We start from the raw sequence: 14,191 nt of genomic DNA, 5'->3' as shown, positions 1-14,191 counted from the left end.
CAAATCCAGTCTCTAGAAAGCATGATTTAAGAGATCACAGAGTAATTTTCATTACTAAAATGGTCCTTCAAGACTACTGGCTGACATAAATACCACAGAAATGCTGTTTCAAAATGCATACATATATTTGAATAACATATAGCTTTCCATTCCAAGCTCAGTAAGCCAGAGCACTGATTAATACCTTCCTTTCCAATAAACAGTCCATAGTTTCTTACCCAAACAGGACTTTTTGTCTGCAGAAAGATAATGCCCTGGGTGACACTCACATTTTGCAATTCCTTTCTCATTTTGACAGATTTGTGAGCATCTTCCATTCCCACTTGTGCAGGGGTCTATCACTGAAACCAATTACAGCACACTGTCAACTTAAAGGTCACATTTTTGTCTGAAAATGGTCTTACCTGCCATCGTTACAACTAACAGCAAAGATTACTGTAGCTGTAAGAGCTTAGATTAGGAAAAAAATACTTGACAGAATTTTGTGTATAGTAAAGCCGTTGTTTTTCTGTGCACTATTTTCTTTGTTGCTGGACGGCATTTTTCATAGAGCAGGAACAATGCCTTAAACAGCAGGAAACTGGGCTCGTATTACACCTTGGAAGTAGGACAAGAAAAGTACATTTTATTCTTATTTTGCTGTAACTGAGCAGATTTCAAGAGTTGCTCTAAACAAGAGCAATTAGCACTCCAATGTGTGAACCCATAAACACATACAAGGGTGGAGTTCGCCATGGAACAATGTGTATTTAAAAGTCTCTCCAGGAAATAAATGCTGAAGGGCCCTAAAAAAACTCCCTCAATCTAAACCCATATGCCATTCATGTTGCACATCAGGATTTTTTTCTTTTCTCAGACAATAATATACTATTTCAAGGATAAGTTGCTCTAAGTGGCAAGTACTTAGAAACACATTTATAAAGTCTGTACAGAAGCCTCCACTTCAAAGATTTCACTGTGGTTCATGAGTTTATTTCTGGAACATGTACCTGCTGGAAGCATACAGATGTATTTACCCAAATAAAGACTTTGCATGGACCTAACGGGACTGTTTGGACAGGTCTGACTTGGGTTAAAAGCCAGAGTTTTCATATCAAAATCTGATATATTAAAAAAACCAAGCCAACCAACCAAACAACAAAACATTGTTAAGGATGTAGAACTGAAATTTTGTGTTGGACTTTCAACAGGATAGGTGGCAAATAGGTTTCCAAGGGACAGCAGCACTTCATTCTACATGACGCTTTCAAGGCTGACAACTTGGCTCTGCAGTTCAACAATTTGCAGTCTACAAAGGATTTGGCTTCAAGCAAGAACTTGTTCCTTGCCGATATAAAATAACGAGTTATTTGCCGATTCTTTTTCTATTTGGTTAAACTAAATGAAATCACTATCAAACAGCATCTGTTAAACCTGCATATTATAAAGGTTTTCAGAGCAGCTAAAGCTTTAATTTGAGAATGATTACAGCATAGAGTAAAACTTGTAATACTCTGTGACATGACAACAAGCAAATAATAAATTATAGGGTAGATGTTACTAAAACATAGTAATCTGAATAAAGAAAGCAGTCTTAAAAGTCCTTAGACAAGACAAATGTTCATAAAGGAAAGATCTTCAGGACATAAGGCAACCTCCGATTGACTTGTTTTCCACTGACACGTCTGTTCCTTCCTGTTATAGACAGGTTTCAGGAAAAGCTAAAAATAGCTCACTAGTGTTCTTTTTCCAACATATTTGTCTCTTACTGTTTAACTTAACTTTAGTAGATAACAGACTCCATCCTACAAAGCTCTATTCCAAGCTGTGAACACTATGGCAAAAAAATGTACTGGAATGGTTTTGTTTCCTAGAAGTCCCAGAACATCCAGGAACCTCATCTGAAAAAGCCGTGGCGATGCACTGATCTGGGATGGCAGCAATGCTCTTGGTGAAGCATGAGTATTGGCTCTGTGTGTGCTGTGGGCCTTCCAGACCTTCACTGCAAGGTTGTAAAGAACAGTCTCCAGTCCTATCTGCCATGACCTCTAAAGCACCTAAAGAAAGAGAACTGGGCCTTATCAAGTTAATTTTCTTGCTCACAGCAAGACTTTACGTGGAGAAAATATGAAGTGGTGAGGAGTAAAATTTCCTTCTCATGGCAGGAAAAGTTAGGGGTGGAAAGAGCATTGACTTACAGAAAGAAAACTCAAAGTGGCTTGAGAAAGATATTTGTTCTTGCCACCCATGGATAACCCAATGGGGAATTCACTCTAACACACATCCTGTATAGCCCACCCTCTTACACAGCTAGCACAGCCGCTGCTGACTGCATCCATACATGTCTCACCCCTGGCGCTATCTTACAATTTTGCCTGATGCCACACCACTCCATCCCGTCGGTTTTCCTCCATGCTGAATGCTGCACCACCCTGCTGGGCTTGTGTGGTTCTGTACAGGCTTTCAGGGCCATGGGGTGCAGTACTAGCTCCCAAGAGTCAGCAGGGATGACTCCACACTGGCAGCACAGCTAGCCCGCTGTAGTTTCTCTATCCGTGGAAATTAAAAGCAGCCAGGCTCACCTCCTCCCACCTTTTCTACTTAAAACATCTCTAATTGCCAACCCAAATGCACTCATTGCCACTTTACGATCATTTGTTCCTGTAAAAATCTTGTCCATTGCCTTACCTAGCACTTTTCTCTCCCAGGCATTTATTTGCTAAGGTATTTATGGGAGAAAAGCATCCTACTTGGTCTTCATTTTGGCAGCTGAGCTCTCCTTGTGAGAGAGATTCTCCTTCCTCTGAGCACAGCTGTCCTGGGGCGGGGGTGCACTATTCTATTTTGATTTACACCACTCTGAACGTAGGTAACCAGGCATACACATGAACTCCAGATAAGGTCTTACTCGCAGACAAATCTGACCTTGGCCCCTCTCCACTGTTCAGTAATTACCACCTGGTGACAAACTGCTGCCTTCGGTGGGTGGCTGACCTTCATCAGCCCCACGACACAAGGGAGCGAACGGCCACAGCTGTCTGTGTGGTGGCAAAACCTCACTAATTAGGGGACTGAGCCTGCTCGTTTTGCTGCTGAGCTGAACCAGTTGCTGGCGGCTGAGATAGGTAGAGCGTGAAGTGGCTCTAAACCTCCAAACAACAGAGGTCTGAACTGCTCCATGACCACCCAAAAGGGACAACTCCCACCTGACCAGGCAGTGCCATACTTACACCCTGCCAATCCAACCTCTGTCCCACCACACCACCACAAAAAAAAGCCAAAGAGTTTTTTTGCAGGGCTCTGTATACCCAGCTGCCTTGGCCAAGGATGCCTTGAGTGGGAGAGGCAGTGGAGGAGCTGTGAGAGGTTTGGAAATGCACTGGAGAACAGTGGGGGAAGGTCTGTGATGCCCTCTTCCCACTAAAGCTCCTATTTTCCAACTCCTTCCGACAGTCTCGGGAACAAAAAGTGGCCACCCGGTGAGAGATGGTGAGGCGAGCTGGCTGTGGGCACTTGCTGCAGCGCGGTGTGCGCAGGCTCTGCGGAGGGCAGGGCCTGGGGAGGCCAGAACCGAAGGCCAAGTGCTCGTTGCACACAGCGTGAATTGGAAGCAAGCTGAACAGCAGGATTTACTTACACTTTACACACAGCATATAAAATCTCTGAGCAGAAGAGAAGCCATATGGAAACGGTTTTGTGACAGGAATTTTAGCGCAGTAAATCCATAAATTTGGCCCTATCTTTCTCTGGCATATGCAAGGGTACCGTGTGCGCGTTTGTGTTGGGGAAGGGGGGGTTGCCTTAAAAACTGATGAATATGCTAAGATATGTGAGAAAAAAAACCCTAACCAACAATCAAACCCAAAGGTAGCATTTCTGTTCTGCTTGTGAAAGTGTTTGCTTAGAAACCTGAAGGGGAGGATGAATGAATGGGACTGCGATTAGGAGCAACACAAGCCAAAAGCAGATAAAGAAGTCTTTATGTAGAATAAAACATGTTATACAGGCCAACTCTATATACAACTTGATGAGTAATGAAATGTTAGAATTAGAACACGTTTACGTTCCTAACCTATGTCATCATCATCAGCGTGCAACGAACAGCCAGGGGTCTATGAGGCCAAAATCTCATTTGAAGTTGTGACTCAATGTGAACTTCACACCTCAAACACGTGTCATTTTAAAATCCTGTTAATAAGCGATTCCTAAAACTGCTTTTGGCAAGCAGGGTGAAATATGAACGAATCCAACAACCCAAAGCACTATCCTGGGGTCTTTTAAATTGCCTTTAATGTCTGTCTCCAGACAGGTAACGCAGGACCTACCTTCACAGGATCTGGCATCCCTCTTCAGCTGGTAGCCCGGCTGGCACTGGCACTTGTAGCGGTCTTCACCAAGCTGAATGCACTCCTGCTCACAGCCCCCCTTGTTAACACTGCAGGAACTGACAGCTGGAACCAAGGAAGCATTGAAGGAACACATATCAACAACCCAAGAAACTTATTTCCTATTTTAAATACATGAATGACAGCAAAAATGTGCAAATCTCACCAAACAGCTTTCATAAATGCACCTGTCCTCATCCCCTGTGTGATTGCTCTCCCTTGCATTCACAGCGCTTGTTTGACACAGCATCCCACGTCGGCGACAGTCGTGATTCCAGCGAGAGGCAGGTGAGATCTAAGAGCTGTAACGCTGACTGAAGTACAGCCACTCTTTGATCTGACAGCAGCAAAGCACTCAAGAATCCACTGAGGTAAGGGGCCGGGGGAGGGGAAAAAAGAGCGGCCCTACTGGCACTTGCCCATTAGCTGTTTGTTTATTTTTGTCCCTGCTGTCATTGATTAAAATAAAAAAAAATTGTCTTTCAGGGTGATCTCCTCAGTCTCATGCACTGGAAGCTGCAAATGACAGCAGTCACAAGCTGCACAGGACAGACTTACAAAATAAACCACAAGGAACAAGAGGGTCTTTAGTACGTCTCTAAAGATGCTGCTTCTTTTACCCGAGCAAATTAATACTCTGTTTTTTGTTCAACATGTATCCCCAGCCTCTGGAGAAACATTTCTCCTTCTGCCAAAACACATTAACACACACCCACACCTATTCGCACACTGCATATAAAAATAAGATGGATCGTCTGAACCTGTTATTGTGCTGTACATACGTAAGTGTGAGTATGTGCACGACTGCATCTATATATATTTTAACAGCGGGGATGTATTATGTTCTCCATGAGTAGCTAGAAAGACTATTTGGTCCTTCATGGAAAGCACCAAACTCCAGACCCAATGAAGTCAGCAAAAAGCTTTGATAGTTATTTTAAGAATATTCATATTAATTCATTTATCTATAATAGACATTAAGAAAACATTAGCCACAAAAGCTGCTGTAGAATACATTTCACCCTATGCTATCAATTAGCAAATACTTAGTTTGTGCAGCCAAGTATGTGTTAAAAAGACAAAAAGAGAAGCTAATTTTTACATTATCATTGGTGCATATGCAGAAGTAGCCAGAGGACACCTCGTTGCACGCTGACCCTGGCTTCTGAGCTCCACCTCTGCTTGCAAACCTCCCACCCGGTTAGCAATGTAACTTGAAAGCACTTCAATCGCTACACGGGAGACAGCAGACCCGATACATTCAAAGCTTCCTGCTTGCTGCACGTTTGTATCCAAAGACCTGTTTTTCCGCAAGAATATTCAAATAAGATGAAAATATTTCAGAAGATAAAAAATGCCTTCAATCGGCTCCAAGTGACAGAATATACATCCCGATTTTTAAAAGTGCCATTTTCTAGGCAAAAGCCAATTTGGATGTAAGGCGAGATAAGCAGCAACCTGCCATAAAAAAAAATTTGGAGGCTTCAAAGCCAGAAGGCACAAGCGTGAACTTGTGTGCGGAGAGCTGGGGCGGTGCGGGTCTCTGCCTGCGGCTGGGGAGCGCGGAGTTTCCCGAGTGGCCGTGGCCGGGTTTATCACGCCTTTTTATCGAGGTATCGAGCAGGCTGCGTGAGAGGAGGTGCCAGACTGGATGGGAAGAGCCACCAGGGAAGCAATGGGCTGAAATGTGCTTCTGCTGCCAGGTACCGGCCATGCATCTTTGATCAGAAAAAGGGAGAGGCTCGGCATGTCGTGAGTCTAATCCCACCTCTTGTAAAAGGGCTTGTGGCTGGAGGTCTGAGCACGTGCATGGGGTTGAGGCAGAAATATGGCAAGTTATTGTAATATGGCCCATTTGTACAAAAAACCTGAGTATGATATATATGCATATAACAAGTATTATACACACACACACACTTAGACGTACACATAGCAACCATGGGGTCAGAACACAGCAGCCTCTTAAAACCTATGAGTTTTCCATCATCTTAAATCCAACCTTATCAATGACAAGAAACATAACTTCAGACGCACTGTGCTTTTACTTCTGTGGAAAAACGTAGATTCTAGATTTGTAGAGATATTGTCTTTGTTATTTCCTCTATTAAGAGCCTTAGTGTGTGAAAGTCTCCATAAAAACCTGCATCTCAACAGCTTTTCTACATAAGGCAGACATCAAAGATAACAGTTGGCACCAGAGATGAATCGGGGTCTCTGCTTTCACTTCTAGGAGTTCAAAAAAGAATAAATTCCTATGAAGACAATGAATTTGCACCAAACTAAAACCACAGACCAATACTACAATAAACATGTTCTCTGTCTGGGTTTCTGCTTTCCAGATACCAGTCAATTAAACTTTAATGAAATTAAATTCACTACATTACCATAATCAAGGCATTAAAAACAAACAAACAAACAAAAAAATTGGAGAGTGTTACCTTCAGTTGTTCTAATTACCTGTTTTGTAGCGAACGTTCAGTCTGGCACATATATCTAGAAGTGCATTCAATATTGAGCAAAATTTGTGGGACCAAAAAGCTAAGAACAACAGGGAGCATGCAAAAAGATAGGATTCTGGCTTGGCACAAATTATCAGAGACCAAAGAAATCAAGAAGAAAGTATTTTAGTTTCACACACTAGTTATCATTGAACAAGGCAACCCGTCTAAGCGGTTGTTTGCCTTGGAGTACGAGCAGAAGTTTCTAATGAGAGCAGGATGGATGACAAACAAAGATTTCTTCAAACCATGTACTTTGAGGCTTGTACTAGCAGTGGAGGGATGGACCACCAGCAGTTAGTCAGGATCCCAAACACACTGTGATGACATAGTAGGAGGACCAGACTTGCTGGAAAGAGCTCGTGACAGAAGGTCAGTAATCCTCCATGCACTCACAGAAGAAAGTAGCTTATCCCAGGTTTTTGACTCTTCAGATGTAGGCTGAATATCTTGTAAGAACATAGATGCACTTCTTTATGTATGGGAGACTTCCAAGCCATCTAGGCTGCAAAATCTGCTTCCCCTCAAGTGATTTTGGCACTTTTGCTCCCAGAAACATAGGGTTGCCAAAAAGAAAATGAAGATGCGGAAAGAATGAACATACAGAAATCTGGGCTGGGTTCATCTGAAAAGCCTGTTTAAAGGGACACTTGTTTCTTATACCTGCAGCTGAGATGAACACCTTCCATAAACAGCTCATTCCTAGAACTTTGTCCCTCTTTATTCTTAGTATGTGGGAGAGATCGTTACATCCTCCAAAGTAGCCATGGAAGAAATAGAGCTTGCATTAACAGTAATATTTGAAATGCTAGGTGTTCTGCTTAGTTGCACGCAGTCAAACGAGAGGTGTGTTATTGGGTTTACTTCTTGATCGGACGAGTTCTCAAAACTGAAATGTGTCAACTGGTGCAGCAGAAGAGGCAGACTTTCCCCATCCCTAGCGGTCAGTGCCAGCAGTTAGTGCCCAAATCCCAGTGCTAGGCACTCCTGAATTACTGGTTTATATGAAATGCTTCTCCCTGTCCTCATCAATTAGTAACTGTCTTGTGCTCCAATGCTTATGATAGCCATTTATTTTGATGCCTTGTCTAAACAGCTGAAACAGAACTCAATATCCTCCACTCAGTATTGTGTATATCCGTTATCATGATAGTGGTTCTCTCTGAAACCTACTCCTGTCTCTCGTCTTAGGATTTATTTCTATTTCTCATTGATAATTTCTGAGATACTGCAAAGAGAACTGAAAGTTGTATTAAGTATTTTTAATAACTTCTTCTCAATACTGACATTTGTGAAATGAAAACTTGCTTTCTGATAATGTTCATAGCTAAGACGACTCCAAACAGCTTCTTGATTACTTGTGCGATGAGAAAACTACTATTCTATGCCCATGGAAGGTTTTACGTATTACACAGGTAAATTCATTTTATTGCCATAATACCTACTTCTTGCATTTGTCATTCAGTTGTCTCCCCCCAAAGCCACTTTTTTTGTATAAAATTCCCACTCCACCACAGCTGAAAATGAGACTATTCAGACAGAGTAATGTAACTCGGGCATCACATCTTTCACTTCTGGGTCTTCCCTGGTCAGATCTGATCAGAGCTGAATTTCTCCCTTTTCCTTTAATTCATAGAAAAACACTAGTGTTTCTAGTTACATATGAGCCACTCTGCTTTTACATTGTTTTTTTTCTCTCACACTAGTATTTTCTTATCCATTTCTTCTCCAACTAAGCTAATAAAGATTGAGACTTCAACACACTTTTAATTGCAGTTAATTACCAAACCGCTGAAAGTCTCTCTATGTGGTAAACCCAAACTACTAAAAGGGTAAGTTTGTTAAATAAAAACCATTATTCCAGCAGCTTGAGCCCTGTACATCTTATGTTCTGGTTGCATCAGTAAATTTATTGCTGTGATAATACCAGAAATGACTGATGGCATATTTGGCTGACATTAAGCACAACCAGGGGACTTTGTGCAAGAACCAAGACAATGACCAAACTGTGAGCGAACTTATTCTGCAGATGTGGTCTGACCATACTTAACTGTTCTTCTCATATTACCTAAAATCAGGCTTAAAAATTTGAACAAATGATGTTCTTTACTTCTTCCCAAATGACAGAGCATTTTAAGACTTTTTGCAGAATTCTACAACTTGACTTTCGTACTGATTTAAATGCAACACAAGGACAGTGTATTTTATTTTATTATTTTTAGCAACAAGCAGAATTAACTCTGCATGTCTTCTTTTAGGGCTCAGAGTGCAACCTAAGAAACACGGGGTTTATTTTTAATGGCACAGCTGCTAATCCTCCCTACAAGCATCACAGGCTGAACGGCTGAGCTCTATGGTGCTCTCATTTACATGCGTGTACATTTCCATACTGCAAATCAGTGGCTTTTCACCCAAACCTGAAAAACAGGGTATAGCCTTTGGGATCATACCACCCTCTTCCTACTGTTTTCTAGTGCCTGCTTCCTGGAATGGAATTCCTCTGACCAACAGCAGACGTCTGTCAGTACAACTGCGAGCATCATTCAGATTAGCGGAGCAGTTGCCGAGAAGAGACGGGCAGCCAGCCCGTGCTCTGTATTTAATGTTGGCAGAAAGGGAAACACATCCGTAAGCAAGCATTCATGAGTGGAAGATCTTCAAGATGGGAGCTTTAAAACTAATTTAAAGAAAAGCAATCACTTTTGTTTGCAACTTCTTTTGTCATTGGCTTTCATGTGTTGTCTTTTGCTTGGGTGTGCCATGGAGAGGCACAGCATGGGTTCTGCTGGCTGAGCAAAGGAAGTTTGGTATCAGTTGTAAGAGAGATGTTACAAACAGGGTTGCAGCAGATGAAGATGTATCCCTGACGTACAGAAGCAGCGCAACCTTTTAAAGACTGATGCACATAAAGGAATGAATCAAAGGGCATAGGACTGCTGTGGGAACAAGGAGCTTTCGCAAACCTATAGCACCCTAATTATCAGCCCACAGCATGAGCAGAATCTCAGGGTAAGTGCTCAAAACTCTCAGCTTCACATGCATGAGCACCTCCTGCGTGAGCTAAAAGGACTAGCACAAACTAAACATTCATGTAATATGCCTTGGAGGAGAGTTTTCAGCCCACCCCATCCATGCTGCTTACAGTGCCTAATAACTAAAATGTAAACCAGACCCCAGCAGACAATTCTGCTTTGCTGTTTTACCTAAAAAATTCAACATACAGCAAAGGCTGAAGAGAAGAGATGAAGGGTAAGGCTGCTTCTCTTCGTGCACTCTCTGAAAACCAGAGAAAATGTCTGAGCTTAATATTTTATTAGCCTCTTAGAGCTCCCTCTCTAGCTACCAGTCCATAGCACCACATTCTGAAATGCATCTTAGTAATTCACAAATTTGGCCTCTGCTCTTGATCCTTCCAAGAGCTTCTGCTCTGCTTATTGCAGCACAGTCACAGAGATCTTACTTTATCATCAACCCCCTCGACCCAGTTAATGATATCCTCCTGCCTCTGCTCATGCCACCACCTGGGAAAGCCTAGGGGGTCCCAGTCTGGGCAGTCTAACAGAGATGGTCACGTACTGTAAGGTTATATCCAACTTCAGGGTGGCAACAACAAGCTTTTATTTTTCCTTCATCACTGAAGACACAAGCTGTGTTTTGAGATTGCTTGGTCAGAAAAGCAGCATTCTGCCAGGCAGCTGTAGGCAGGAGATGTCACTATCTGCTGTTTGTAACTCTTCAGAAAAAACAAGCAAAAAGCCTAAGAGGAAGAGTAATGGGGGCAGAAAAGCCCAGGGCAGTGCTGGAACATGCAGTGAGATGTGACACAAAGAAAAAAATGCTCAGAAATCAAAAGCCATTTTCATTGGAAATGAAGAACCCCTATTTCTTTAATGCCTGCTGCAAAACAGAAGAAATTTTCGCAAGATTGCATCACAGAAACACAGGACACCGTTACTCCTTTGTTCATACAAAAAGGGGAAAAAAATTGGAAATCCTGTAATTCTTGGAAGCTGCTTGAACTGGTATGGATATTGAAACCCTTTGTGAATTAGTCAAAACTCAGACTGGGGAAGCCTACAAACCTTTGCACTTAGAGAAAGACAGGTTTAGCAGAGAAAACCATGTCCTGAAGTATGTGAAGTGCTTGTTACTGTTTACTTACCCACGCACGTGCGCCCATCAGCATGGAGCCTGTATCCCGCCTGGCACCGGCAGTGGAAGGAGCCGTGTGTGTTGACGCAGCCCTGCTGGCAGCCCCCGTTCACCACCGCACACTCGTCCACATCTAGAGAAGGCAGGCAGATGATGAGAACTACAAGGCAGCCTTAGCAAAGACATACCCTGGTTTTCCTGGACGGCACGTAGCTCATACATAATGTAATCGTTACACTCAGCCGGGGTTTTTGTTTACTTCACTTCTGTGCTGTAAACAGAGCAAAGAAAATTGAAATTTGATGGTGTTTTTCAAAGTTCCCGCGGGCACTGCCTCTGTAGTTTCTACTTCTGAAAGCCTTGTTAATTAGAGTGATCGGTGACACGGCTGCTGCCTCAGGGCCAAGAAAAAAATACAGGGAAAGAATTAGGGTGAGATAACACATCTGAGCTTGTAGGTACCACTGGTCAAACATGTGGTTTTTGTAAAAAATTGCTGTATTAAGATTTCCTTTTGCATCAGGCCTTTAATACTATTAGCAGGTGCTCTTGAGGCTACAAGCACGTACAACCAACATAAATGGAAAAAAAGCCATGCAAGAGCAGAGCCCATGCTCTCAATCAGCATTACATTTTCAGCCACTGAATGCACAGAGAGCTTAGATGCTACGTTTAAAAAAAATGGTGATTTTGTGCCACGTTTGCTGTGACTCTTGTCTGTCGGGCTTCCTTGTGTTCACCTCAATTTTACATTGCATCTTCTCAGATGACTTGTTCAACAAGGCCAGGTGCAAGGTCCTGCACACGGGTCAGGGCAATCCCAAGCACAAACACAGGCTGGGCAGAGAGTGGGTTAAGAGCAGCCCTGAGAAGAAGGACTTGGAGGTGTCTGTTGATGAGAAGATCAACATTACCCAGCAACATGCGCCTGCAGCCTGGAAAGCCAGTCACATCCTGGGCTCATCAAAGCATAACAGCCTCCCAGTACCTAAAGGGGCTAACAAGAAAGCTGGTGAGGGACTTTTTACAAAGGCAGGTGGTGACAGGACCTGGAGAGGACAGGGAGAGTGGTTTTAAACTGAAAGAGGGCAGATTTAGGTCAGCTACGAGGAAGAAATTCTTTACTGTGAGGGTGGGAGGCGCTGGCCCAGGCTGCCCAGAGCAGCTGTGGGTGCCCCGTCCCTGGCAGGGCTCAAGGCCAGGCTGGACAGGGCTCTGGGCAACCTGGGCTGGGGGGAGGTGGCCCTGCCCGGGGCAGGGGGTTGGAACTCAGTGATCTTTAAGGTCCCTTCCAACCCAAACCAGTCTATGGTTCTGTGATTCTATGACACCATTACCTTAAAAATTGTCACAGAAGTCATTGGAAATACGGCATCCAGCCAAGGTCAACCCACCACACTCTTGCCGAAGCCAACCCTCCCTCCTGCAATATACATCTACAAAGAAACCCCCTTTCAATGTTAAAGACTGCCATTGATTTAATCACTTTTTAGATCATATTCTCAAATCACCTAAGGGATTTACCCACCCCGGTGGGTGTGGATGAGGAGGCTGGGATTTAGAAAAATAAAAGACTGGCTGCAACACGAGGCAAGCCTGCAGCTGCTGCTGTGGGGAAGCGAGCTGGCAGCAGAGCAGAACACAGCAATGTAAAGAGGGGTTTTTTTCCCCCCCATATTGCACTTGAGGAACAAGGGGGTCTGGCTTTCATATTTTTGCTGTTGATATATCTGCTTTGCATTTAGCTTTCATGGTTTACATTTTTGAAAATGCTTTTATGTTTTTTCCATTTTAGAAAATCTAATCAAAATTAAATGAAAAAGGAAGTTTTAAAGATGACTTGGAAATGCAGAACATCCTAGTCCTAAGGAAAAGTATTTATAAAGTTAAATTTTAGTGTTTCACACATGAATTTCACTTACCTAAAATAAAGTCCTGGTGTTGACTAGTGTTTAAATTTAGACCATTTGCTAACATGCAGCACTTTTTAATCCTGCTATATTTGCTGGTTTATTAGACTATATACTACATACATTTCCTACTGCCTGGAGACATCTGGAATACTCTTTCTTTTAAACAGAAGTTTTGCTTTTTTAAATGTAAACAGTAAACAGATAATGTTATTCATCTTGTTGAATTCTATACTGTTAAGACCTAGCCTGCTGAAAAATGCCAGGATGAAATCAAAACCAGGAAACTATTTGTCTTGAGTATTACAGAAATAAAATAAGCAAAAAGGCTCAGAAGAATCTAACAAGGAAGCAGCTGAACTATATAGTACACCACATTCCAGTATTTATACCTTAATAAACTCAGACTCCAGGAGCTTCAATATATTAATTTTGTAGGCTACAATCAACTGCAGAACTTCTCTAAAATAGAGTTTTAAGTTAGGATATCAGCACTTGGAAAGGAGGAAAAAAACAGTCCAGCTAATAAAAATGAGCACTTGGTGCTAGCTTTATTTGTTAGTCTCTACTTGAACATTTAAAGAAGTGACTTGGTTTATGGTGGAGCTCTGTGGCCAGCAGCTCCCACACCTGCTGCAGCTCTTCTTTCAATGGCATTCCCCTCATGCTGGCACATCCCAAAAGGCAATAAGGCAATTATATTGCTGAAAGGCAATAAAAAATAAATGAAAAATAAAAGACCTTAAAATCCTTGTATATATGAGCTATACCTAAGCCCACCCCGAGACTCCCAGCAGTAAGGGGAGGGGGGGAAACAGGTGAGATCAACGAGCCTGCAACACAACTCCATGACTGCCCTGCCAGGATGCCAAGTGAGCGGCAAGTTTGAGGACAGACGATCCCTCGATCCCTTCCAATCTCAGGCTTTCTTTGCGAGATCGATATTTTAAGGATAATACTTTGAAAGATTCTTTCACTTACTCAGATATAATCAAGAAAAATGCACACAGTCACCTTTTAATGTCTTTATGTCTCAAGGCCAGGAAACAACTTTGACCCCAGTTATAGAAGAAAAATGCCTTAATTATTTTGTCTGGGGAGCAATCTGCAACGTAGACACTAATCTAAATGCTTGGATTGCACTTGAAAGTTTTAAAAATCTAACCTATTTGGAATTCTATATCGAAATTGTTGTTCTAGTAAAGGACATACATACCAGGAAAGGATATACATAGCAGAAAAACAACAGCTTATGCTGTTATAGGTA

The 14,191-nt window shown here is 42.5% G+C and overlaps 1 protein-coding gene across 1 annotated transcript in view; it reads right to left on the bottom strand.

Moving 5' to 3' along the window:
• LOC130158416 (multiple epidermal growth factor-like domains protein 6) overlaps nucleotides 1-14,191 on the bottom strand; it is a 200,947-nt gene that overhangs the window by 58,320 nt on the left and 128,436 nt on the right. The window contains exons 6-7 of the mRNA XM_056359147.1: nucleotides 11,025-11,147; nucleotides 4,305-4,430 (exon numbers count right to left, since the gene is read on the bottom strand). Of these exons, the coding sequence (XP_056215122.1) occupies nucleotides 4,305-4,430; nucleotides 11,025-11,147 (249 nt within the window). The remainder of the gene's footprint in view (nucleotides 1-4,304; nucleotides 4,431-11,024; nucleotides 11,148-14,191) is intronic.

This window comes from Falco biarmicus, chromosome 13 (genome assembly GCF_023638135.1).
Source record: "Falco biarmicus isolate bFalBia1 chromosome 13, bFalBia1.pri, whole genome shotgun sequence".
In the NCBI taxonomy this organism is placed as follows: domain Eukaryota; kingdom Metazoa; phylum Chordata; class Aves; order Falconiformes; family Falconidae; genus Falco; species Falco biarmicus.
This window is presented reverse-complemented; position numbering and strand designations above follow the sequence as displayed.